A 27,274-nucleotide genomic window follows, 5' to 3' on the forward strand; every position below is an offset into this window, starting at 1 on the left:
AGGCGCGTCCTGGCGCGCGCAAAAGGCATCCAATCAGCGTGCGGTCTCCCCGCCGCAGCGCCCCTCCCCGCCCCACCGCGTTCGAAAGTGGGCCGCCAATCGCCAGGGAGGAGGAGGGAGACGCGCTTGTTTATCGCTGAACGGTCGCTGAGCGAAGCCGCTGCCAGACGCCTCCTGGAGGGCTCCCAGCAATGCAGGTAGGCACCGGATGAGCTCTGACGGCAGCTGGTGGGGCGAAAGTCCGGCAGCAGCGCCGCGCTTGGCCGCGTCTCAGCGCCCTGAGGCTCCCTGCGCCGCACCGCCCCTTCTTCGCCGAGTGGCAGCGCTTCCAGCCAATCGGGAACGGCGGCGCCGTCAACATCCCGGAACGCGAGGGGCGGTAGCCAATGGCAGCACGGGGGCGGGGCTTCGGCGGGAGAAGAGCCGGAGCGGTGGCGGGGCGGGGGGCAGTGAGCCGTGAGGGGTCCGAGCTGGAGGGGCCGCGGTGGGTGAGGGTGCGGGGGGTCGAGGCCTGAGGGGATGTGGAGGGGAGGGAACGGGGCAGTGCTGGAGGCAGAGGCGCCCGTTTTGGTGGTGAGAGGGGATGCGGGACCCTGGGGGGACAGAGAGGGGCCGCTGTGAGGGGGACGCGGAGGTCCCGGGGAGGGCCCGGCAGCAGGCGCTGTGCGCGGGGCAGGGCCGCGGTGCACGGGGCTGTGCTGGCACCCGGAGCCGCGCTGCTGGGTTAAATACCTCGCGGCTAACTTAATCCTGCTCCTCCGTGCGGGGGCTTGGCAGGATGAAGGCTTGTGCTGTGCTATGGAAACAGCGGGTGACAGCTGAGCTGCTCCTCAGCCCTGTTATAACTCCCTTGATGTATGTTTACCGCGGGCAGACTTCTAATGAGGTTATGAAACGAGGTAGTGTCACAGCTAAGGCCCACCCATCTGCTGAGATAGGCCACCCGTGATTTCATGCCGGGGTGTCTGAGAGAGCCTCCGCCACCGGCTGCTGCCCTGATGCCGACAGCTCAGCTGCACCTCGCTGCACGAGAACCTTCGCGTCCTCCGCGCTCCTGGCTGCGGCAGAAAGTAGAAATGATGTTCTCCCTCTCTCTTCCATTTATCCCAGGAAGCTCTGTCAAAGGGACGTGCGTATCCGCGCTAACTTCCTTCCAGTTCCTGCGTTTTAAGCCGTGCTCTGTGGAGTTCAAGTAGCTAGCTGCCCGCAAAGCATTTTGCTACAGCCTGCTTCACTTTAGCACTACAGTGGAAATTAATGGGACAGTTGTCTAGCAGTTTCCTTCTGGTAGAAATGAGTTTTAACGCTTCCCAAGCTATCAGTGCGAGATGTGCCCGTGTGCTTACAAATAACGGAAGCTGAAATCTGTGAAAGTCAGCAGCGTGTCCTTGTAAACCCTGTAAAGAATGGCTGTGCTTTGATGGTATTGGGCTGCTGCAAGGCAACGGGGATTTATTCTCTGTATTACCGCAGGCTGCTAGGATGACATTTCTTAATGCCTCCTTTTGTTCTCCTTCTGCAAAATGGTCGGAAGGTTTTTCTGCAGTGTTAGAGCATGGGATGGAGTCACTAGGGCATAGAAGGTGCTGAAGTAAGCACTGTAGAAAAACTGATTAAAGTATGTATTTTCAGTTTTTTTGTTCTTGATGAACATATGGAAACTGGAAGCATACTTAATGGTGCCGTCCTTGTAGCCTGCTGCTTTGAGTGCTGCAAGACACAAGTATTTTTTATATACGTATTTATGATATGGGATTTCTGTTTGTGCTTAATTGGTAAAAAAAATCTCTAACGGTTGTAATGCTTTTTGAATTAATGTTATGCAGTAATAATAAAACAAGCATTCTGTGTGAGGGGGAAAAAAGTGAGCCTAATATCAAGAACACAACCAGCTATGCTAGAATTGGGCAGCTGCAGTCTAGCTCAGTAGTTCTTGATTCTGATTTTTGAGGAGAGCACAGAGCCTCTTCCACAGATTCTAATGGGTTGACAGTGGGCCCTTACTTTCTAATTGTGCTCCACAGAAGTCTCAAAAACTGTGGAGCCCCAGATTAGAAACAAACCAACAAAACCCACACCTGTGCTGTACCTGCAGCGTTTTGGGTTCAGACCTCCCTTATAGCCCAGTGGTGGCTCACATGGTGGGAATCTCCTCTAGACTTGTGAGAATCACAGCAAGTTCAGTGCTGACTAAATAGCAACCATTTGCAAGCATAACTCAGGGCAAGGGAGAAAAGTTCTTGGAATGCTAGCACGCCCTGCAGTGGTTTGACTGAAAGAACTGCCTTTTTAATCAAATTCTGTTTCTCCAAACTACAAAGTCAATTTTATTTTTTTTTTTATAGCGGAGTGATGTTTTAATTCCTTATATTTGCAGGGTATAATCGTACTTGGATCTAAGATATGGAAAGTCATGACTTGGTGAGTGCTGTGCAAGAAGTCTCTTCATCTTCTGCAGACTCTGATGACAGAAATACCTGCAGTTCTGTTTGCAACTTGAATTGTAACAGGTAATGATACGATGGAGGAATTCCTAACATGTTTTTAATATTTTTGCTTTGTGTAGATGGTATTCTTGCTAATTAGCAAAGTGGCACTGTAATATATATATATATATATATATATATATATATATATATATTTTTTTACAATTGCAGATAAAGTACTTGATGAGAAAAGCCTTATTGAAAGAAGTGTTAAATCATCCTTAAAAACTGCCATTGCCTCACGTCTCCTTGAATGGAGGAGTGGGGAAATACTCTTGGCCAAGTTAGAAGGGATTATTCTTTGGAAAGACCATGTAGTACATAAAGTCATTTGTACAGTACAGTGGCTTAGAAGAAGGGAATTGTTTTTCCATTCATTGCCTGGGGTATTTCCACTGAATAAGAAGGGTAAGTAGGGACTAATGGGCACCTGTCAGATTAGGAGAAGTTCTTCTATAAGAATTGCAAGTTGCTCACTCATACAGCTTCTCGCACTGAGGCTGTAGCCTTAAGGATTGTAACTCATTTCACAGAAGTTTGACATTTTCTTGAAAAACAGCTTCATTCTCATGAACGTATCACTTCTATTTTTCAGCGTGATTAGGGTCACAATGTAAATTAAGCACGTAATTCTTTCATGGTTGTCTAACATCATCTTGGCTGCTATGTTGGGCAGCTGGCACGGTAAATAATTGAAATGTTTTTCCTTGTGTTTCACTAGGAGCCCCTCATCCAATCCCAGCAGAGTTTCTGGTTACTCAGGGAATAACAGGTCCTCATTAAGAGCTGGTTCTGTTGAGCTGCTCTCCTCCTACATGCGGGATATCCAGAACAGTGAGAATGCTGACTCTGAAACTGTGAAGAGCTGTGAGGTACTTGTTAAGGCCTATTTAAAAAGAAATAAATGTATTAACGTTTCAGCTTTGCATTTTGGAAGACAGATCTAATGGTGGTATCGTTTAGCAGTAAGGGATTATATATATGTTTATTCTTTAATGGGGCAAATCCATTTACAGTGTTGTGAACTAATCACGTAGATGGATTTTGTTGTGATTTTTCTTCTCGTGTATGTGTTTTACAATAACAGTACTGCTGCAAATGGTTTTTTCATTGTTAGGATACAGACTCCAAGTTTTTTGACCTAAGAACTTTAAACCTTTAAAAATGCAGCACTTCAAGCCAAAGTCTGAAGTGATCCTAGAAATTAGTTGTTTGTCTTCTTAAATGACACGGTTTCCCTTGTACCATTTATTTATTCAGTTTGTAAAGAGGTGCAGATTATTAGTTTTTCAAGTTTGGAACAACACAAAAGTAATAATTTACATTCAGTAAGCTGGTTTGCTCAAGCCCTTTTTAAATGTTTTGTTCTCTTTTATTTTATACTTTATCATTATTTTTAGCCTCCGTAGGGAACATCAAGTTTCCACACCATGGGCTTGTTCTTGCAGAATTTTTGAGCTTTCTGGCTGTGGTCCAATAAAATGTCTTCTGACAGATGCTCAATTTGGTGCTCTTCAACAGATCCAGGGGAAGAATATAGATGTCTGTGTCTGTGTTCTGTGTTCTAGGCTTCAAGTATCAGGCTCTGTAAGCATCAGCATAGAACTAGTTCTTAACATTCAGAGTTTACTACGCCATGGGGACATCACTATTACACGTTTGTTTTTTATTATCTTTTCACTGAAGAGTTATGCATCTTTGCTTTGGCTGGATTGTTGAAGGGAAGATTTTCTGTATCGACGGAGGTGGCTCGCTGGGCATGGGGATGTTTAATGATCAATTTTAAGATTACCTCTAGTTTATTGAACTGCAAGCAACATTACAAAAATTCGACTGTACTTTTCTGCTGTTTCTACTGCAGTTGAATGAATTAAAAGCAGAATAACTCCTTTCTCTTACTCAGCTTTTTAAAAATCAAACTTAATAGTAGACACATACTGCCTTTCTGAGTAGAAAGATCTTTTTCTTTCTGTGGATGTGTTAATACTGTCTCCTTTGGCTGGGGCAATAGGGGACTGATTGTACTGTGGGGTAGGTAGTCACAGTGCTGTTATGGAACGTTTGTATGATGTCCCACACAGAAATATAACATTGTAAAACCATTGGGTAGCTAGAGTGAAAGGTGAGAGATGCAACGTGATCATACTTTAATTATTTGACTTTGTGATTTAATAGGCAAGGTGGCTACAGCTGTTGAGACTGGTAGAAAAACAATGCCAGGAACAAATACTTGCCCAGCAAGAACAGTTCCACCATCAAATCCAAGTAAGTAATGGTTTATTCATGTGGACACGTTAGACTGAATGTTTCTTTTTCTTTCTTCCCCTACTGCCATGGAGATAAAATACAGTATGGCCTCTGGCACTTCTCACCCTTCCCCATGAGCGTGCTGGGCCTGTAATTCAGGCAGGTAGTGGAAGTGGATGCCTGGATTGCCAGTTCACAGGATGAATATTTGAGGTAGTCATGGCTAATTAAAAATGTAACTGATAGGAAGCATTTCAGCAGTGAAGTTTCTTGGCTTATTTATCTGTCTTCACAAGCGTGTGATTTCGAATGCCCTCGTGATAACTGGGCTTTGTAGGCACAAGCTGTTCTTATTAACTGTATCATTTCTAATCTTGAGGCAATGTAGTTTTCATCAGAAGAAGTAATTCCCTCGTCTAAACAATATATAGCATAGGAAAAAGCATTTGCTGGAGAAGCTGAACACCTATTTCACCTTTTAATTGAACGTTCTCCTTTCTGAGAATGCAAATCGTCCCACGTGATGGTTCACATTTTTGCAGAAGCGTAATTACCAATTAAGCCAGAAGAAATGCATATATGTGTAAGAGATAGTATTTTGTAAATACGTAATACTTAATGTCTTCATCATTTTGGTTGCTGTTTTTCCCTCCCCTTATGCCCTCTACACTAGTAGTAACCAACAGTTCCTGAAGTGAGTTAACAAGAGGTACTGTCCTTTTATCCTATCTCCTGTTTCTCCCCTTCTGCCTTTTTTTTCTTTCCTCTCCCACTCTGTTGGTTTTGTCTCACCAGTGTTTCCTTACCTTGTATTTCTTTCCTCTTAATGTAGTGGTTTGATTCACTTGTTGCTTATGGTAGTCTTGACTAATCTGTTGTGTTGGCTTTGCTGTTTTTTGTCTTATTAATAGGAAAGGATACCTCTGGAAGAGTTTAGATTTTGGTATCAGCAGGGACTTAGCAGCTGTGTGAATTGCCACACTAAAAACAAAGGTCAATGACCATAACTTAATTTCAGTTGTATGATAAAGTAAAGGGAGCTGTTCCTAACTTAAACTAGTATGGAAGTGACCTAGTGAAAAAAAGGAAATTCAACACATTCTAATAAGAATAAATGACAAAATTAATAACCTGCAATGACAAACATTAAACGTCAGCAGAGAATCTAATCATTTTTTTCCCCAACAACTGTTTCTTCCCTTTTATTCTTCCTCCCAACCTTCTTCAGCAGAGTTAAATCACAGAATTAAGTCACAAATGACAGCAGTCATGATTGAAATCACCAAAAAACTTTGCTGTGGCAGAGACTTCGTCCCTGAATTTTTTTTATTGAAAGACTGAGCTGAAATTGAGTTAATTGTAATGCAAGTCTGTAAAACGTGCAAAGCTTGATTCTGACTAGCACTGCACGTAGGGTGCTCCGAAATTAAGCCTTTTTTATTAAATCCTTCTTTCAAAAACAAAGTGTTTGTTCAATTTTTGTTTTGCACTTGCTGTTAGTATATGAGTATTGTACTGTAGCTCTGTGAGTAAAACAGTCGTAGGGTTCCACCTTCTTAAGATTACTGAAAGTCATGTTTTTTTTCCAGGGGGAAATATGGTTTGAAATGTGTTCTCTGGTCGTGTAACAAGTTGTGTGCTCACAGAGCTCAGTAATTGCAGTACTGCTCTGCAGAAGTGCAGCTCTCTGGCCAAAGGACACCACCGTGGACACAGGCATGAAGGTTTTTTTGTAGCCCTTGACAACAGTTTAGTTGTTTCAGGGTACCACTGCACAACTGTAAAACAAACAAAAACCCATACACACACACACACCTCATCTAATATACTGAAATAACTCTTTGTAGGCATTGCAAACTGAAGAGTAAATAAGCTGGTAGGTCTCCCCCAGTGATCCAGTTGTAGGTTTGCTCCACTCTGTCAGATGCCAAACCAATCAGTTATTCTGAAGCTGAGTTTTATGTAAATAATCTTACAGAGGTACATTATTCCTATTAGTGTAACAGAGTAATGGTTTATACTTCCATTAAAGCATCTTTGCAATCTTTAAAATTGTAAATCCAAATTATAAATTCGTTTAGACTTAAATTGAGCCAAAGACTTTATCCACTTCTCATGATATACCTAGGTAACTTGTATTTCGTTAGGTGGCTGGTGGATAACTGTTGTTCTAAAGGCATGTAGCCAATATGTGCATGCACGGTTTTTTGCATTGATAAATGACTGCTGAGACCTGTAATTCACTGCTTGGAATTGGGAATTGTTATCATTCACCTTTTACTGTTATGCACAGTATGCATACTGTCTACTACATGCATGAGATGCCTACGCATTGAGAAACAGGAATTATTTGAAATAAGTACTCTAATTCTCTCACTAGTAATTGTGAGACGGGATTGAAGTTGCATCAGAAAATAAATGTGACTTAGAGCATGACCTCACAGGAATTTTGCCTTTTGTTTTTCTTTAGCTGATTCAGAATGAAATAAGGCAGTTAGCGAAACTGCAGGCCAGCAGCTGGGGCATTGACAAGAGCAGAAGTTTGCCTGGGAAGTCTCCAGATGCCTTCTCGTCGCCAGAAAGTCAAATGGGGATGCATTCTGAAGTCTCTGAAGGAAATGAATGCGTTGTCAATCAGCTGAGATCTCATGAAATCGAACTTCAGCCAAATGCAGCTGATCCGTACCAGGAATGTCTTGCACACGATGCTTCCATGAATAGTGGGTACGGTACCCTGTCTGCCTCTGAACTGACTGCTAGTAAATCTAATGATGTTATCGAGTGCACAGACTGCATGGAGAACGCTTCCCAAGGACAGGGTGATGCAGCAGTATTGCAGAGTAATGCAGCTGTAGCCAGCATTCAACATACAAGAGAATTTCTGTCAAAAAAAATAGACAACTGTCCATCGGGAGGGAATGACGCTGTAGGTTTTCCTGCTGAATTTGAACATAAGGTGAATGAAGCTCAATGCAGGAAAAAAAACAGGTAAGTAGTAAACCTTCCAAATGTGTTGATTTATTACACAGTCCCTATTGTTGGTAACTGGAAACACTTGAATGGAGCATCTTGATGGTAAGAAGAATTAAAACTAAAATCCGCACAAAAATCCTCCTAAACTCTACACTTAGTAAACATGCATTTCTTTAGCTTGACATTTCTAGGTGATGCATATTTGCATATGTGGTGCTTCTCTATTGTAGGTGTGTTTGGGGAAAAATACAAGTCTTCTTACTGTGAATATGAGCTAAGATACAGTTTGCATGGTGTTTTACCTATGCACTAGAATTTTAGGTGCTGAGTACTGACCTCACATGACGTCTTGCTATTGTGCCCAGCCTTTTTTGCTAGTCTATATGTGTGCATTGCAATAATACATTGTATCAGACAACACCCAAAGGTGTGAGGTTTTCCTACTGTTTGGTTGATTAATTTTTGGTTCATTTGTTTTGCTCTGTCCGATAGGTGAATAGATTCTCTTTGAGATTGACCAGCTGCTACAGCTCATCTATGACCAATAGAACTGTCCAAATATTCTCTGGTTGCACATAATTTAACAGTGTACTTTACTGACCCAGTTGGACTGGATTATAAAAGCAGTGGCTTCATGTGACCATGAGCAACATCAGAGTTGACATGGGCAGCATGTTGCCTGCAAGTCCTTGATAGTATTTTGCAGAGATAAAACTTCCTTGCTATTGGAAGAATGGAGGGTGGTAAAGGTGGATTTGTGTTTTGCTAGCATGTAATGAAACACATCCTGCTCTTAGAGGATTGGCTTTGGAGGTGTGTTATCTCAACATGCAGCATAGATGGTAATGCCATTGAGATGCATATTTTCTTCTTCCTTGCTGTTGAAGTTGATTTCTGGAGGGATCATTCCTCCATTACAAAGGGGGATATATATTTATGGTATGTATGTATGTTGCTTGCCATCTAGTAAATCTTTAACATCGTGGGCACAAAAGTTGAAGCAAAACCAACCCAAAAGAGTAAACTCAGAAGAAGTACAAGTGAACTCTATGCAAGGAAATGAGCAAACAAAGAATCCACCACTTGAGAATGTAAGTCTTTTTTTAAACTTAGTTTTAGTTTTTAATTTCACTCTTGTTGCTCAGATTTTTTTTTAGCATTGTATGTTCTGATTCAGCGTATGCTTTTATACTTAGTTTTAAGCATTTCCGTAGCAGTGCTCCCATTCACATCTGAGGTTCTTGTGAGCAGAGCTTACTTCTTGGGTCATCCTACACTTAGTAACGTTGTTATTTATTCCTTGCCTTGTTTTTGTCTTAGCTTGTCTTGGTGGCAGATGCTATTTCCTTACAGAGATAGTAGTCACACTCTCAACTGGATCTTCAGATTGTGGTAGCTTATGGTGCCCCCCAGATGAGAGGACTTCCAGTTTGTGTATCCCTTCTCTTCCTCGATTGAGTATTTCTTTCTAGCTGTTCACAAATCTCATTATTTTGGGGGGGGGAGTTTAACCACATAAAATGTTTCTGACCTTAAAGGATGTGATACAGCGTGATTGTACGAACATTCATCGTACATGTAACTGTGAAGTTCTGGGATTACTTATAGCGTATTAATCATCACAAACCTTTCTCCTTACACTATTTTTAAGGACATAATTCCTGAAACTCTGTGAATGGCTCCACCTACAAGAGAATAGGAGAACTAGAAAATGTGAATCATTTATTCAAGGCAGGGTCTGTTTTCGTTCCTGTGGTCACTTTGAGGGTGATCCAGAAAGGGTAAGAGTAGCTGTTTAGATTTGCTCTTTCTAGTCTGCTGCCATTGTCAGTGGAAATACAATGTTCCTCTAGGGGATATTTCAAACCAGGAGTCTAATTACTGCTGTGGATTGTCTCTTTTTCTCTCTTGGCTTCAGGAGGGTGCCTAAGGAAATTAGTGCCAGAAACTCAGATTTTGAATAACCTCTATCGTTTTGTTCCTTTGTAAGAATTCAATTGTTTCCCCTTCATTTTCCTTTCTCCTTCCTTAGGCAAAAAGAGAATACCTAAATAAAAACACTAAAAGGGACAAAATGGCCTTGAGGTGAAAATCTACTTTGTGGAAAATGATGAAAAGCTTTAGGCTTTTCTTCTTTTAATATACTTAATATTTCATTAACTCAATGGTTACCGTCCTACTTCAGTTCTCTGAGCTGTATGAATTTGCCAAGTTGTATGACTTCTAAACTGTGATGGAACAAAAAGCCCTAGGTAGGGTAGAAAAGAGCAACGTGAGATGAGCATATTAAAGCTGGGTGCCATTAGTCAGTTGCTCTTGTATCAGCATGCTATGGCAGCAACGTTTCTTCCATGGACTAAGGAAGAGGACAGTTGCACATAATTTAAAATTTCCTACATTTTTTCCATGTATTGCTCCCAACTTTGTCAAAATTGCTTCTATTATTGTCAGGGGAGATTGCTTAGAAAGTTTGGAGGGAAGAGAAGGAGGATATGGCCTATCTTAGGGGGAGATGTAGTACCTTGTCTATCTGGGATGGTAGGCAGTTTTTACCTCCTGATTTGTGGTAGGTGGAATCATAACAGCTGACTGTAAGAAATTCCAGTCTTAGGGTGAGGAAAGAGTAATGCTTTACTGGTAAGTCATCCCTCTGTGTACTTTGCCTCTTGAGGAGCAGGGAGGTTTGGATGAGTATTTGTATAATGCTTCAACTCAAGAATGCTCCAAAGTGGCCTGGCATGTCAATTAGAAAATATCAGTGTTATTTAATTACCTGGCTTAGCTTGGTTCCCCTTTCAGTGGCAATTGCCCCAAATATAAATTGTGTACGTTTGGATCATGATGTATGATTAAATGTGATCTCATTTTTTTAAAATGTCTAGCAATATTTACATTCTTTTTTTTTTTTACAATTACACCTTTTTTCTTTTTTTTCCTTGCCATGCAGTTTTTGTTATAGACTTGTTTTTCCTTTTTAATTTTAGACAGACTCTACCAATGCTGCTTTGCCACCTTACACTTTTTACCTCAATCAGCCAACAAAAAGCCCGAATTCTGCAGCGTCTGAAGCTTCAGGTATATCAGTGTCTTGTACTTAGAGTTCAACAGAAAAAGAATTTTGTTTTTAGAACTTTCACTGGAACGCACCTCCAATAATTATGGGGAGCTAAGGAAGGTATCAGCACTGAGAAGCTGGTAATTTTTTGGTGTAGTATAATTCTGCTGCTCTTAGTCTTTTTTCAAACTGTGCATTGCTGCTGTCAGACTTAGGACACAGAACAATTTTTTTCTTCAAATTCCTCAGTGTTCCAAGGCTCAGTTTTGTATTTAACATGGTATTGTAATGTAACTCCTGTTAAAGTCATGGTGGGAGATAAAATGACCCTTTGAGATATTAATATCATTTGTTTAGCAATCACAGGAATGCATGATAATAGAAGCAGAATTCTTGTAAGCCAAGGGCATGATTCAGTAGCTGTGTGAATAAACACGTCTCTCAGCCCTGGTAGTCTGTCTCTTTGCACACTGTGGAGTGCTGCTGAGCACCAAACAGAAGAGCTTGTAACATGAAATTCTGTCTAGAGTTATTCCTTGGGTAATGTAAGTTTTAAGTGCTGTGCTGGAACTGTTAGAAATATGGCAGTTATTGGTAAATGAGGATAAGACTTGAACACCAAAGAGTATATCCATATATTTTAACAAATTTGTACCTTAGGGTAGTGATGCTGTGTGATCTAATACTGATTATGTATATTGCTTGTGTTTTGGTTTAAGACTTTTGTAACTTCTGATAACAGATACTTTATAAAATCATTAAGCAATAGACACAAATAACTAGTACATCATTCTTGTTAACTGGCAGGGTAACATCTTACTAATGTTTTTTGGAATTCCTGCTCTGTGAGCTTGACAGTGGTAATTCTTTTCTCCAATGATTCTTTTCATCAGGACTTTCATACTGGAAACTAGATGTAAAGGAGATGTATCACTCTTTACCAGAGAACTTCAGAAGCGAGTTTGCTGATGTTTTCTCCACTAAACTATCACCAGATCAGGTGAACTTGGCATGTGTTTTAGGAGTTGTCTTGTAGTTGTTTGTCATCTTTGCTCTTTTCTACAATGAAATCAGTCCTCCTGAAGTGAAGTTTTCTGTGAAAACCCCTTTGTTTTCCTACTGTCTCATATTCTGTTCCTTCGTTATTCATTTACCCCACCTACCTTCACTTAGAATTTACTGACCTCCTTTTGTCTAATAGAAATAGTGTAAGAGACAAAAAGAGACTGACTAGTATATTAAAGGTGTATTTGCCTTATTAAAAACACTTATTTAAATTAGATGTGGTAGGTAGAGCCTTTCTTCATTCTGAACTGTTTCATTACCCCCCCCCCTTCCAAAAAAAAAAAAAAGTTACTTATTAAATTGGGGATGGAGAATTGTATTCAGAAAGACTAATGTATAAATGTTGCCTGTTTAAGTTATCTTCTGCTGATGAAATGAAGCCATCCTCACTGAAGGATATTTATCATAAAAGACAAAGAGAAAACAACCAGCTGCCAGACACGAATTTTATGCCTTCTTCTCAGACAAGTCACCCACCAGAGGTAACGTTATTATCTATGTTTCATGTCTCAGTTTGAAGATAAGATAGGTTATGGCTGCTTTCCCATTAATTGGCACCTGCTGCCACCTCCAGTGTTATGCTGGAACAGCAGTTTTTGCAGCTGTGTGATGAAGGAGATTGGGAAGTGATCCAGCTGAAAAGAGCCTCTAAGAATACTCTGGGTGAACAAGCACCTTTGCAGCACAACCTTGAAGATGGTGCAAGGGCAGATCTGCTGAAGCTGATGAAATGCACGTGGATCTGCAGTTGCAGAAGCAAGTTTTCTTACTGCTGCCTACAAGACAAGTTCCTTCTACCCATAAAACTGAATAGGCACAGGCTGTAGAAGTATTCTTTAAGAAATCTATTTCTATACCTACTTCCAGGATGCAGTCTTCAGTCTTTGCTTGCAGGTTTAATGATTGCTACAGTGTGGCTGTCTTGTTTATGTAATCCATGAAGCAATTTTAGTAACTGTATGAAGTTATTGTTTCAGCCTGCAAGCAGACATCCTAATTCTTTTATATATAGAACTGAAATTTCAAGTTTTCTGGACAGCTACAGATGCTAGATGTCTTTTATTGCTATTGGAAACTCAGAAACAAGTTGCAAACTTTTGAGTATACATGTCATCTTCTAAGCTGTTACAGATCTCCTCTGCAGTTGCTTGTCAGTATCATATTGAATATTACTACAACTATTTAATTCTTGCAATATGTTATATGGATGACTGATGCCTTCAGACTAACTCCATTTGCAAGAACAAAAGTTAAAAACACGTGGGTTTGTTTTTTTTTAGCATTATAACTTATTTCCTAGATCTTGACATTGGACCCAACCCTGCATATGAAACCAGGTCAACAGAATCCAGGACATTGTTTTTTCAATATTCCTGAAGAGAGTACTCCTTTTTCTCCAGACTCTATGGCGGATCCCGGATTTTCAAGTCATTGTGACACAGACTCATTTTCACAGACAAGCAGTTTGTCTCAGTTTGATGATTCTCCAAAATATCCTGCCAGCAGCAGAGCTGTGCATTTGGACTGCTGGAAAAATCATCCAATCCAAAATGAAAACAAGGCCAGCTCTCCCTTTCCAGTGGCATATACTGATGCTAACAGTGATATTTTAGTAAACACTGAGGAGGAAGAAACATTGACTCTGACTCCATCCTCTGTGACTCAGTGTGGTGACAAGAGCTTACCAGACCACAGTATTTCAGTGACATCTGCTGAAGATCCTGTGATAATGTCAAAGTAAGTTCTTCTTGTTTTGTTTGTTTGTTCTCCTTTTTAAAAAGTTGTAGAGTTGAAAGCTTAGAACATAGCTGTGCATTGCTTCTCCCCCCTGCCCCGTCCCCTTTCCTTTCTCCCTGAAGTACAGGGACTGGGCTTTCAGACAGAACAGTCGTTTTCCACTTGTAGATGTTTTTGAGACCTTACTATTTAATCCAAGGCACAGTGTTGGACTGTCTGTCTTGAGCCCCATGGATGTCAGAGCCTTAACTGGAAAGCAAAACAATATTCTGTTTTAATGCTTTTATTGTGTCTGTTTATATATAAAAGTAAAAATACATGCTCGCTCTTCAGGCTGTATGAGTTAATTTAAGCAGAGAATTTCAAATTTCTATGGTGAGTGTGGTTTTGACTGTATATAGAGTCAAATGGCAAGAAGAGCACGCAATTACAGTGCTTAGGAAAAACAAATACTCACCAATCACTACTGAAGCTATTGATTTACACACAGACAAGCAGATATGGTACATCTGTTCAGGGGCTTATGCAGTGGGTCATGGTTTTAAGACAGTTCCATTTGTGAATTTGCCTATTTAATTTTATGCCCGTATTTTCTGGAGAGTAGAAGAGGAGAGAAGAGAGACTCAAGCTTTGTATTATGAATACGAATACTTCTGTGCAAGCCTTAGCTGCCTGTACCACTGCTTTAGATGACTAAGCTTTCTTTGCTTTAATTTGACTGTGGCAAAGCTCTGCAAGACGTAGTTGTGTGCTGAGTTTGTCTGAATGAATGCAAGCTGGCAATGTGTGGTCATGTTGATAGCTGGAGATTTGTTTTTGTTCTTATTTTTGAACATAGGATTAGGCAGAACTTGAGGGAAAAACACGCTCGACACATAGCTGATCTACGAGCTTACTATGATGCTGAAATACAGAGCTTAAAACAGCAGCTGGAGGCAAGCCATAAAACTGCTGCTTCTGAAGACCTGAAGGAAATCAATCGAAATCTTGCTGACAGGTACTGTTTCTTCTGCCTCTGTTACGGGATATGATTTCTACCTTAAAAGCTATGTATGCTTGTTTAGAATATCTTGAAATGTTTCTCATCCCTCAATTTTGAATGTTTCATGCATCTGTGATGCTAGTGTTTTACTATTAAACATAGATTTTATGTTACTTAATGCATCAGTTTAAGGTAAGTTTCAAATTATTGTTAGGGCAGCAAGCGTGATGTTTTGACCAGAGGCTTTGTTGGACCTGATTTTTGCTGAAGGCAGAGCAAGTTTTGCTTAACAAAAGCTGGCAGGCTGAGGTAGTCCTAAGCAATTTGTAATGGAAAGATCAGTGTTGTGAGATGGTGTTTGCCTGTCATGCTGGTGAACATCATACCTCTTCATCTTTCTTACAGGGAAAGTCTTAAATTCATTGGTAGCTTTATAAAGCCAATTTGCCAGTCAGTGTTCCTTGACCGGATATTACTACTGGAGGCTGTGTGCCTCACCTGTGTATTCTGTTTGGTATAGCTTGAGTGATTACTGTAGAAGTTCAATGTGATTTTATATCATTATTGCCAGTCAAAATATGTATTATACATTTGGACAGTTAAAATACTTCACAAAATTTATGGCCTTCAGAATAATTGAAAAAGCACGTGGGTAGCAGGGACTCTTTTGTCCTTATCTTCTAGCGCTAGTGGGTTCCATCTATTAAAAGTGACTTCTGAGCAGTCATTTACTGAGTTACAAGAAGCCTGTGATGTGATTTCAGTCATTAATTATCACACAGCATCGTCAATTAGCTCAAGTGGAACTGGTGCCTCTCAGCTGCTTTTGGCTGTGGAGCTCGGAGCCATCTGGAATCTCTGCACGTGTTCCCATTGTGCTGCTTGCCTGGCACGGGCACCACAGCCCTTGTCTGCAGAGGTGCTGGGTTCTGTGGTAGGAGGTTACAGGCACCAGAAGTAGAGGGGATGCTGGAGGAGAGAAAGGCAGCTCTAAAATGTAGCTTTATTGTTTGGAAACGTCAAGAAATCACAGAAATCTTTATCTTCCAAATAGGTGTGACCAGTTAGATGCAGCTCTGAATGAAGCAAGCGCTCGCATAAAAACCCTGGAAAATAAGAATAGTATGCTAGAAAAGCAAGTGGTAAGTACGTGTTCGTGGTGACATATATTAATTCAAGTTGCTTTTTAACTAAAAGGGTAAAGGAATGCACCTGTTCATTGTTAAGCTGATCTGTATTCCTGTATGTTGTTTTCAGCCCTTCTCCTTAGTACAGTATGAGCCAGTATGTTACACGGATGACTTTCCTGTTTGTGTTTCTTAATGCTCCTTACTTGAATCATAATTATGTTTGCCTATATGCAACCCTTTCCAGAGGCCAAATGAAGTTTAATAGTGAAATATTGTCTGATAATCTCTCTAAAACAGAATTAACAACAACAAAAAAAATCGGATTATTTCATTTTTGATTACTCATTAAAGCTTAAAAGCAAATCCCTTCTGCACTGGGGCAAAAGTATTGTCTGTGTAAATACACGTCTGAAGTCATCCTGGCTGGGTTAGGCCAGTTTGTTTATGACTGCGTAGTTAAATTTATTGGTCAAAGAACAGGATGTTCTGTCCTGTTCTTATGGAAGTTAGATGCATGGAGAGTAATCTCTTCCACCTTCTGGACATTTTTCTATGTTGGGAAGCACAGCCTTCATTTCACTTCATCCTATATAACAAACTGATCAGTATCTTGTGTAGTTCACCAACAGATGTACCCTTTTGTTCTATTTAGATCATTTCAGATTCAGAAATCAAATTCTGCTAGGTAGGCATTCTAATTCATCTTGTTTTTCTTCTACAGGCAGATTGGAGAGAACGCTTTTATGGAGTCAGTGATACTTCCAAAGCTTTGCAGGAACATCTTGAAGAAATGCGCACAAGTAATAAGGAGAAGGATAATACCATCAGTAGACTAAAATCAAGGCTTAAAGATCTAGAGGAAGCGTTTGAAAAAGCTTATAAATTATCTGATAATAAAAATACAAGGTTAAAAGAGGAAAATAAAATGTTTCAAAATGTAAGTTTAAAAAAAAAATTGTATTTACAGATACATTGCATCTTACACATGCAGCGTGTCCTGGGTGTTTTGGAAAACTGCTTGGAATGTAACCCCACCAAGTCTTAATGCACATCTGAGAGAACAGAAGTACTCAGTTGACTTCTTCCTAGGCGACCCATTAGGTGATGCTACAGACCTGATAGATATTTTTAAACAGTTACTTAAAGCAGCAGTCATGTACTTTATGTGATAACATTTGCTGTAGTCCTTCTCTCAGGAATTTTATTACTTTATGTACTGTTAGTTTATCTTAATTTTAGAGGTGCTATAGGAAACTTATTTTAGAATAAGTTATTTTTTATCTTTTTAATTGACTGGATTTATTTCATAAGTCAGCACAACTTGCTCAAACTGTTAATTCAGACTAAGATTATACGTAAAATTAAAAGAATTTTTCCTCTGATTCTTCCATAATAACTTTATGGAATGTTTAGACTGGTTTGTTTGGGGGAAAATGGTCATTAAGTGGACAAGGTATTTGATGTGCAAACTTTTTTTTCTTTTTACCTTCTCTTTTTACCGATTAAAATTTCAAAATACGAAGTCAGCTTCAAAGCCAGTGATTAATTCTGCTGGTTCATTCAGCTTCATCAGTTACCAGCTCCTTTAAGGATAATTCATTTGACAGTTATAAATGTTTTAGTAGCTCCTGTCCTTTATTGTGAATAGAAGACACTAGAGCGTAACAAATAATAATACTCTCCATATACCCCATAATGCTTATATGAGCGTTAGACAAGGAGTTTAGATGGTTTTACAGCACTCAACAAAAATGTTGGTTCTATTTACTCTCCTTATGTTTTGTTGTAGCTTTTAGGAGAATATGATTCCCTTGGAAAAGAACATGAAAGGGTAAAGGTAAGTCTGCACTAGTTACTTAAAAAAAAGCAAGCGGATAAGATCTGTCGTAATATGCTGTAGGATGAGCTGAATTAATTATTTAAAAAAAGGATCAAACAGAATGATCTCTACTTATTTTTGCTGAGAGCTTCTGACTGCGTCTTCAGAACCCCTGGAAAGAGAAGAGGGAGTTTCAAATTTATTGTGTTCCAGTCGTAGACAGATAAAACACCGTGAAGTCGAAGACATTTAGTGGAGCTTTATTTCAAATAGGAAGGCATGTTTAATGTATTATTTTTAAGATTGAAGTTGCTTTTCTCTTCTGTATACATTTGTGTAGTTTCCAGACTTGTTACTTTTTCGCTTGTGTACTTTGTAGGATACCTTAAATGCAACTGAAATCAAACTGCTTGATGCAAACACCCAGATCTCCGATTTGAAAAGGTAAATGTGAATGTGTTGGTACTACTTTAGAAACATGAAATACAGGCTGTGGCCCAAGCATTTACTCTTAGATTATAAAGGCTGTAGATCTGCAGTTTTAGTTGCACGGTGTGAAACATTTTGTGTTGTTTTATGCTATTTTGCACATACTCTAATAATCTCGTAATTTTTTAGATACATGCTTTTTCTAACTTCCTTATCCCCAACCTCTTCCAGTGGGAATTGCTTCTCCTCTGTTATTATGCAGCCAGTCTTCTGCTCAAGCTTTTACTACTTTCTAGCTAGGTTGCCTAACTTATTTAACTTAAAAATGCAAATGCATATTTATATATGTATTTATAGATACATAAAAATCAAGTTAGTTACTCTTGTTCTTCTGCTCTACTTGGGATATCTGAATAAAAAATGAGTAAGCTCCAGGTGATATGGCTTTTAAATAATCTGATTTTGCATCTTTGCTATTTCTGCATTAGGACAATTTCAAAACTTGAAGCTCAGCTCAAGCAGGTAGAGCATGAAAATATGTTGAAACTTCGCCATATTACTGAAAGCCGTCTACGAGCCTCTTGTGCCAAGTGAGTGAGTATGCCAATAATATGAAAATGGGTCATGTGCTCTGCAGTATTTTTAATGTTCTTTGGCTAAACATGGCTCAAGATGCCAATGCATGGGCTAAACTGAATTAAACACATGTGATGTAATCCAGAGACTTCATATGCCAATAAATGATTTGAAAAATAGCAAATGGGTAACGTGTGATTTGGCAGACTGTCTCTGGTCTTTCTTTGTGCATTTGCTAGGTCTCAGTCACTCAGCTGAACAGAACTCAGCAGAAACAGTTTTAAAAAAAAAAAACAACAAACTAATCATCCAATTAGACCTAAGAGGTTTTCTTTGTACCTTGAGGTCTTTGATTTTGAAAGGCCAATTACTACTTTCTGTTTTTCTAAATATAATTTGTACAGGTATGCCGAGAGTAGTGTGGAAGTTCAATAAAAATGCATAATGTAATTTGGATTGTGAATTTATGTTACAAAAATCAGAAGTTGATCTCTCTTCTGTTTCGATGCTGCGATGTCTTGAAGCCCTGTATAGCTTTGTCCCCCTTGGTTTTTAGTACTTAGCTATGGCCTCTTGGGTGTCTGTCCTAGGTCTGCACTGATACTGTGAAATATAAAATGATAGAGTGACGTGTTTCATAGATGATAATGTGTATATATTTAACAATACTATCTTGTCCAGTGCAACTTATGAATTAGTGACTGACAAGTACAAATTTCTGTCCAGAGCTACTTTAGTATTTATGAACTAGATTCTCCTACAGTGAGGGAGGGAAACAAAAACAGAATGTGGAAGATCATGTTTGTCAAGGAGGAGGATATGAGAACCAGCACGTATTTGGAAGTTGATTTCTCTTATTAATCTTTTGGTGATCTTTTTACTGATTTTTTTTTTTTAATTTCACAAACATGTTTTTAGAGGAAAGTTATTTACAGATTTATTGCATATTTGTTATTTGTTTTTGTCTACCTAGAATAAATAATTAGTATTCTTCTTTCATTAAAAAAATATAATTCAAAACCATTCAAAGTTTGGATTTTTTTTTTTGCTTCCTCAGCAAGTTGGCTGCTCCTGATGTCAGCAGGAGAAAGTGGCTGATACCGGGAGCAGAGTACTCAATCTTCACTGGCCAGCCTTTGGAAGTCCAAGAAAGCCCCAAGGATAACAGGCTCGAAGAAGCCTATATTCCTTCCAGGTGAGCTGATTTCCTTCAGTCTCCTCTATGAGGCAAAGCTGAACAATTCTAAAACATAATTTTATTTAAAATTGACCAGACTCATATTTCCCAATTCTCAGGATGTTAAGTAGGGTTGTTTAAAAATAAATAAATAATAATAAAAAAAACCTCAATGTTGTAGATGCTATTCCTTAAAAACAAAACAACATCCTTTCTATTATGAAGGAGCCTAGTACTAAGGAAACAGCAGTAGCTTTCAGTATGTGTTTAGTTTGTAGAACATGTCAGCTCACCAAACTTCTCTTGTACTTAGGATTCTTGGATTCACTGTAGCACAGTCCCCTGAGGTTCTTGGCTGAAATTAAGACCAACTCTAAAAATCTTGCTTTGGCAGCTATAAAGCTCAAAATTAATTTCTCCATTTTTTAATCTGTTCAGCTTTCATTTGGATAGCTGAAATAAAGCTGAAAAACTTGATATCTCCCCCTGCTCATTCTTTAAGGTACCATTCTCCTCCTGAAAAAGACTCCTCACAAGAAGACTCTTCAACAAACACATTTGAAAAGAAGGACAATGAGATGTCAGAAGCACCAATTATAAAAGCCTTTAAAGAACTTGAAGAAATAAAAGCTTTTAAGGATTGGGGTACACAGACAGAAAAAGAAGAGACATCAACTAGTAATTGTATTTTTATTTTTATAGTAAAGACTTGTCTTTACTGGCTTTTCTTTGTTTGCATGTATCTTGGCTTTGTTATTCTCAGCATTAAGGCCCTCAAACTTCAGTGATGGAGTAAAATGCATGCATTTTGTTTTTTTAGCATGCAGATTTCTGGAGTCTCTACAAAAATTCAAAATGATATAGTTAAGGGACTTGTTTAAAATAGAGGGAATGCAACGGTTGCTGTTAGGTTGATGTCCTCTTTCTAAGAATATCTCAGAATTTATAAACAGTTAATGGAGTCTTAACAAAGTTCTGGCTGGCTATAAATCCATTTTAGTTTTGTTCTTGTAGTGCTGTATCAGAATGTTATTATGAATGCTGGCATGTGTACTGTGGAGCTGCACTGAACCATTCTAATCATGTTGATTTGGGAAGCCTTGTAACTAGAAAATATTTGAGAAAGACAATGCTTATAGTTTAGGTTGAGGCAGGTACACCAGCCTTCTGAACCGAAAGATGCTGCTGTGCAGCTTTCCACTGTCTGTTCATTGAAACAACTATTTAACATCATTTGTCCCTTACGTGCTGCAAAACATCCTTGTTCTGAAGTTAGCTAAACTACCTGCTTCATGAAAACGATGAGCAGAAGTGAGTCTTAAGCAAAGCAGCACAAACGTGTTTGCACGAGGCCGTCTTAAGTGCGGTTGCTGTGAAAGCTGAGCACAGGAGAACGTTTGTGTTCTTGTATCAAAGAATCACTTTTTTCATTTCTAATTAGAAACGTCGAGTCGACGTCAAACCGTTGGGTTTGTTGAAACTTCCGTGGTTTCCAACCGATCCCCAGAGAAAGGCAGAGACCAGCAGAGACCCAAGCGATACAGCTCCCCGTGTGGCCAGAGGTCTTCGTCTCTTCCTCCATCAAACAGGAGATCGAATACTCCAAGTAAGGGCATTGCTGAAGTTTAGTTTGTGCTGCACAAAAAGAAAACGCAAGTAAGGGTATGTAAGTAATGGGAAGTTATACTAGAAGAAAGATAAAGGTATGATGTCTGTATTAATCCAATAGATAAAGGGGGGGAAAAAAAACTCCCCTAGAATCATAGAAGACGTGAAAATCTCACTTTTGTGTCGTGATGTATTTTTCATATAATTCAAATAAACGTGCAGACACTTTGAAAAGCGTTCTTTAAAGATGTCACGGAAATAGGAGATACTGCACAGGGAGAAGTTTTAGGTACTTAAACACACTTTGTCTCTCACAGCAAGACGAGAGATCATGTTGGCGCCAGTGTCTGTGACATACAGCCCGAAACGATCTCCAAAAGAAAATCTCTCTCCTGGATTTAGCCATTTACTTAGCAAGAATGAAAACACAGTGACAAGGTATGAATTTTGCGAATACAGTTGTGTTCTGACAATTGTAATAGCAGCAGTATGTTTATGCAGGTTTAAGACTGTTCCTGCTGTTTCTTGTTCACCTAAAAAGTCATGGAAAATGTGAGTCACGTGAAGATTTCTATATATAAAGCAAAGTTTTACTTCTTAAAACACAGCATGGAAAAATCTGGAATCGTTTCGCTTAGCGCTTACTGAAGCGAGGTGTTGTATTTGTTATTATACACCCTGAAGTGACACTGATCAGTGACAAAAATTCTTGAAGAATTTTGTAGGAGTAAGTCAGTGTTCACACACTTATCAGGGACTGTAAGTCAATGTTGAGAATGTATCTACCTTTCATGTCATTTATAAGCATGTTAAAAGATGCACGAGCTTAATTTTGTGCTAACAAACTAGGTACTATGGTTTCTATAGAGATCTTTGCTTGGTGAGGCTTGCAGAGTTTCAGGGATTGTGCTCAGTTGAAAGATTAAAGTGTGTGACACGTGCACAAAGCAGAAATCTGTAGCACCACTTCAGTTCTTGAGGGTGACTGCGTGGGCTTCTCAGTGTGTTCGGGAGGGGTGGCTTGGCCTCTTCCAGGAGAAAGCCATGTGAATGTACAGACAGGAGTACATCAGGGTATGGTGCCATTCTCACTATTGAGAAGACCTGGAATTCCTGCGGGATAGAAATTGTTTTATAAATTATTTAGCCAAAACAGGAAAAGGTAGGAAATACTGTGTCAGCTGGTAAATCATTTCTTGCAATTAATTGTTGTGTGCTGCTTGTTCTGTAGATTTGATATACTTCTAGATGACCTGGAAACTGGTCCCCCATCTACTTTACAGCACAGTAATCCAAGAAAAAGGCTCCAGTTTCTTTCACTCGATGATACAGAAGGTAATCGCCCAAAGGAGGGGAAAACTGTTCCTTGTAATTTTTTTTAAGTTTATAAAATGTACTTTTATCTCCCAGATGAAACAATTTTTACTATAATACAGAAAGCTGGCACATTGTTCTATGGAGTGCAGTTTCTGAAAATCATCTGTATCTTGTCTTATTACTGTAAATTGAGAAATACTGTTCCTGTGTTTTATTTTTATGTATCTGTGTGTGTGCACAAACACAATAGAAAAGCAAAAATAATTGAATTGAGAAAGAAGGGCAATATATTCTCCTATGCTTAACTCAGTTAGGCAACGCATATCTCACAGGGGCCTGTATTAAGATGTGCATACTCAGTCAAACTAATAAAATTCCTATCTGTAATGCAATGTTTAGCAATAGAAAGAGTAAATATAATAAAGCCAGTTGTTTGTTTTTTTTAACAATGATCGAACCAAATCTTTCTCACTTCTGTCATTCTTGTCACAATGTTCTGCTTTTGCTTTTATTAATGTATTTATTTAGACGAGTGTTTTCATGACAACTAGCCTACAAGGTGATATTTAGAAATGTTGTACCAGTGAAAGTCATCCTTAATGAGCACGCTACATGAGGCTGTTAACCAGAAAATATGCTCTGTTAAAAAGATGGCTTGGAAGATGACCCATTCAAGTGTTATGCATTCTTCTGGGAAATGTGCTTCAGGAAAGCTAACGAGGCTTTGCTGCTCACTGCCCTCAGTTTATATACCTCTGAGATCGTGCTGCTTTTCTTGTTTCTTTTGCTGCCTTAAGTAATAATTTAATAGGCAATTACAAAACAAATAAAAAGAATGTTGTTTTTTTGATAGGAAGGCAGCGTTCAGGCGTCAGACACAGCTCTTGTGCTGGATCTGTCAGTACTGGAATGAAGAAAACAACAGCTCGGGACGAGAGGAGCGTAGCACAGAACTGTGAGCCAGTGCTAACACCTTGTGAGGGAGACTTCCCGTACACAGCGAGGATTCAGACTCTGGCTGAAACAGAGAAGCTCTTCGATGAGCTGACTCAAGAAAAGCAACAGGCAAAAATGATATTAATTTTAAAGTTGTGAGTGAGCACGGTTGTTGTATGAGAGGTGAGGGGTGCAGCTGTGTGCCTGCACAGCGCAGGGCTGAAGTTCACATCTAATTTCCACTGTTAATATAGGAATGTGGTGTTAGCATTCCTGTTCTGCTCCTGAAATTAGAGTCTTTTCCTGTCCCTAACGCTGTTAAAGGAGGATCACTTTAACATGAACACACTGAGGATAGAAAGGTTGGGGTAAATTTGCTTTCTTCCTTAATGGACAATGTCTTTACATCAGTCTTTCAAACAAGAAAAGGTTATTTTTGTTCTATTCAAAATGATCCCTGAGAATGGCTGCTTATATATGTTAATTTTGTATTTGTGTGGCATAGTATTGTGGTAACAAAAGTTAGTGTTTAAGAACAACGCTGGATGTGTATCTGTTATCTATACACCTCCTCTTGCTCTGTGAGGTCAGTTAGGAACGCTTATATTGGCTCTTGAAACTGTCACTTACAGCTGAAGTATTTTCTGTTACTAGATTGAGGCTGCTTTGAGTCGAATACCTTGTTCTGGTGGAAGAATGACCTTGCAAGCAAGATTAAATCAGGTGAAAAACCTTCTACCAACTGTTCTCTTCAGTTGCTCCTCCAGAATTTGAGGATACATAGTTTAGAAGAAAGTTGAAGTTTTGAGATGGTTATAAATGCAATTACTGCAGGAATTTCACTGAGACAACAACTGAGAGTTGTTCCTGAACGTGGCTGAAGTTTGAGTCTACGTGAAAAGTAGGCTCTGGACTTCATGGCATTAAAAGATAATAGGAGATCTACCCCAGTGTTATCATAGAGAATGTGCATCGCTTTGTAAAACATGTAAGTTTGGACTATTTGTAGTGATTCAGGAAAAAGATATATAAATATATTTATATTCATATAATATTTTTGTTGATCTAAGTCTTGAAAGCCCATGCTAATTAAAAAAAAAAGCCAACAGCCCAGAGATGCACACACATACGTAAAAATAATGAGAGAAGTCTGCAGCTCTGGCTCTTGGTTTTGGGTGCTAACAGAATACACTGGAAAGGATAGTAGCTGACTATAGGAATAATAGTTTCTTTCTAAAATGAATATCATTGGATTTTATTGTATGTTAATTAATTTTTTCTCCCTTCTCATTCACTGTTTCCTTTTAGGAAGCCCTGGAGGATCGCTTGGAAAGGATTAACAGAGATCTGGGATCGATACGCATGACCCTGAAAAGATTCCATGTTTTACGTACCTCTGCAAATCTTTGACAATTCTCTCTTCAATTCAAATATGCTTTTTTTTTTTTTGCACTAATATATAATTATGCACTCGGTAAATGCAAATGTTTTGTATTTTTATAAGCCCTCAATAGTAGTTTTACAACCACGTTACCCTTTACACACAGCAATATTTTGTACTTCAAACAGCCACCTCTATTTGAAACGTATTTTTGTTACACTTGAGAACGTAATGTTTATCCTGTATTGTAATATTTTTAGAAATGGTAATTATTTTTAAATAGCGATATTCAATTTATAATAAGAAACTAAAAGGCAGCTTGTTTTCCAAAAGTGATGGTGTTTTGCACTTGTTTTCCTCACCGTTTTATAGATATGTACGGCATGTTGTAAATACTGGCTAATAGGAAGTCTTGAACTTCAATACAAAAGGCAACATGAATTACCAGTGTCAGACAACTACCATTACGTAGTAAATCCTTTTCATTGGCACCTCGTGGGTATTTGTCTTGGTGACAAAACCACAAGCAGTAGTAGTGCTTCGATGCCACGAGAGCCAGGATTCCTGCAGCTGACAGCAGCCAGCTCTTCTCCCAGCCAGCTACTCGACTGCAGCGGGCCCTGCAGGACGGCACCTCGCTGCCTGGAGCTGCTGCTGGAAGGTCAGGGTGGGTTTGTGCCAGTGTTCAGAGCGCGGCGATGAGCGCACGCTTCCCCGTGAGATCCGAGCTGTCCTTGTGAACAGACATGCATTCTTCTTGGTGGGGAAAAAAAACAAAACTCTGCATTTGCTCGCTGGCAGATCGTTGGAATTACTGTTCAACATTGATCTTTTAGTTTGTATTTTCATATTAAATAAATGTTTAATTAGATTCTTTCTCCCAGCCCAAGAACAATAATAGGATCTGGGATGTTACATCAGCAATAAGGTTTTAATCATATTGTGTGTTTCAAGTTCTGTCCTTGTTCAAGATGTTGAGCCACTAATGATGTGATTATTTTGCAGTGGGAAGGCCAGAATAGCTGTTGTGAAGGAAGCTCGTGAAGGTCTGATTCTAATTTTAGAGTGCTGTTTTTTAAAGATATTTAATGAAGAACTGTCCTACATCAACGCACAGTACTTTTTTCTTAGAAAAAGCTTTATTTATTTATTTATCAAGTGCTTTGTGCATCTCCTCCTGCCCTGCGGGTTGTTTTGATACAAGATCAGAGAAGTCAAGGCTCCAAGTTACTCATTTTTCCTTCTGCTCTGCGATGTTGAAATTGGGCCTGAATGCTTGGCAGTAACTTGAATATACTTCCAGGCTCTGCTAGCAGATGCTTAATTCTGATGGTATTTCATATTCTTCCCTGAGAGGAGGGAGGAAGAAAAAAAAAAATCTCTACTTCCCCATGCAACTCTACTATTTAGCTGAAGAAGTTTCTTTCCACCACTTTCAATTACGAACAGGCACAGTGTACAAGTACCATTCTCAAGCCTCACTGAGCCGGCAGGATTTCTTGCAAGGAATCCATCACCACAAAACTTAACATGGGTCCATTGAATGGGCTTGTTTTCTTTCTTGTGCTGCTGCAAAAACAGGCACAATGCTCCTGACAGGCATTATAAACGAGCAGGTAAATCAGTTCAGCTCTATCCCAGCCTTTCCTTCTAACCTCCCTTTATTTCCATGCCATTCTCTCCAGCGCTATTCATATTCATGTACTCTTTTTTTATTACCTCCAGAAAACTGAAGCGTGAGTCAGAATTTATTTTTTAATCAAAAGCCCTCCTCCATCTGTTGGAGCTCTTCAGGCTATTTCTGTTCTATCCTAACACGGAACGGGGGGGGGGGGGGATTCAAAGCGCTGCTCTTAGTAAACTTTTAGGCCAACGTCTTAGAAGTGGCTGGCAGGTGTGGGCTGACCCGTGTCAGTCGGAGCCTTCGGCCTCATCCCTCCGCGGGGCAGCGGAGCTGCAGTTCCAGAGGAGAGCAGTGGGAGGCCTGAACGCTCAGCGCTTCTGAAAAATCAGCCCTGAAGCATCAAAAAAACGAAAAGTGGGGCACGTCTGGAAAACGCGCCTCAACTGGCCGTGCGCTCTGCTGGACAATGGCTTATTAATTTTTTTAATAAACCCCTTTAAAATTCTTTGCCTTCAGCACAAACGCGTTGCCTTTTTCTACAACTGGAGTGCTAGAGCAGCAGCAGCTGAGGCCGCTTCTGAGCAGGGCTGTGATTGCCGTCCTCGCGCCTTCTTCCCGTCTCAGCTGTGCCGCGCTCACCGCCTGCAAAGGAGCCGCAGCTTTTGCTCAGCCTCGGCGTTGTTCGGGCTCAGAGCGCCCTTGCAAGGCGCTCCTCCGCCTCGTTCTTCACGG

At 39.6% G+C, this 27,274-nt stretch overlaps 1 protein-coding gene across 3 annotated transcripts; it reads left to right on the forward strand.

Moving 5' to 3' along the window:
* Nucleotides 13-27,057, forward strand: MPHOSPH9 (M-phase phosphoprotein 9). Of its 3 annotated transcripts, none has more exons than XR_002443374.1 (24): nt 13-197; nt 2,378-2,510; nt 3,208-3,358; nt 4,662-4,751; nt 7,204-7,721; nt 8,674-8,797; nt 10,691-10,781; nt 11,655-11,761; nt 12,183-12,308; nt 13,127-13,563; nt 14,402-14,560; nt 15,600-15,687; nt 16,397-16,612; nt 17,465-17,512; nt 17,874-17,938; nt 18,412-18,513; nt 19,557-19,694; nt 20,179-20,354; nt 21,118-21,282; nt 21,602-21,722; nt 22,516-22,619; nt 23,455-23,692; nt 24,192-24,260; nt 24,846-27,057. XR_002443374.1 is itself a non-coding variant. In XM_021412591.1 (24 exons), exons 2-24 carry the CDS (start codon nt 2,404-2,406, stop codon nt 24,945-24,947), a joined length of 3,516 nt encoding a protein of 1,171 aa, XP_021268266.1. In that variant the 5' UTR covers nt 13-197; nt 2,378-2,403; the 3' UTR covers nt 24,948-27,057. The 3 variants fall into 3 exon arrangements, 2 of the variants coding, with proteins under 2 accessions (XP_021268266.1, XP_021268267.1); XM_021412591.1 differs by having other exon boundaries at nt 23,455-23,666; XM_021412592.1 differs by lacking the exon at nt 13-197 and adding an exon at nt 387-484 and having other exon boundaries at nt 23,455-23,666.

This window comes from Numida meleagris, chromosome 14, assembly GCF_002078875.1.
Source record: "Numida meleagris isolate 19003 breed g44 Domestic line chromosome 14, NumMel1.0, whole genome shotgun sequence".
NCBI lineage: Eukaryota > Metazoa > Chordata > Aves > Galliformes > Numididae > Numida > Numida meleagris.

Excerpts from the sequence above, each read along its gene's own strand:
- MPHOSPH9 (XM_021412591.1), top strand. The coding sequence starts at position 2,404 with ATGGAAAGTCATGACTTGGTGAGTGCTGTGCAAGAAGTCTCTTCATCT. Across the intron at positions 2,511-3,207 it reads TGCAACTTGAATTGTAACAG|GAGCCCCTCATCCAATCCCA; the intron begins GTAATGATACGA and ends GTGTTTCACTAG. Across the intron at positions 20,355-21,117 it reads AAAAGAAGAGACATCAACTA|AAACGTCGAGTCGACGTCAA; the intron begins GTAATTGTATTT and ends ATTTCTAATTAG.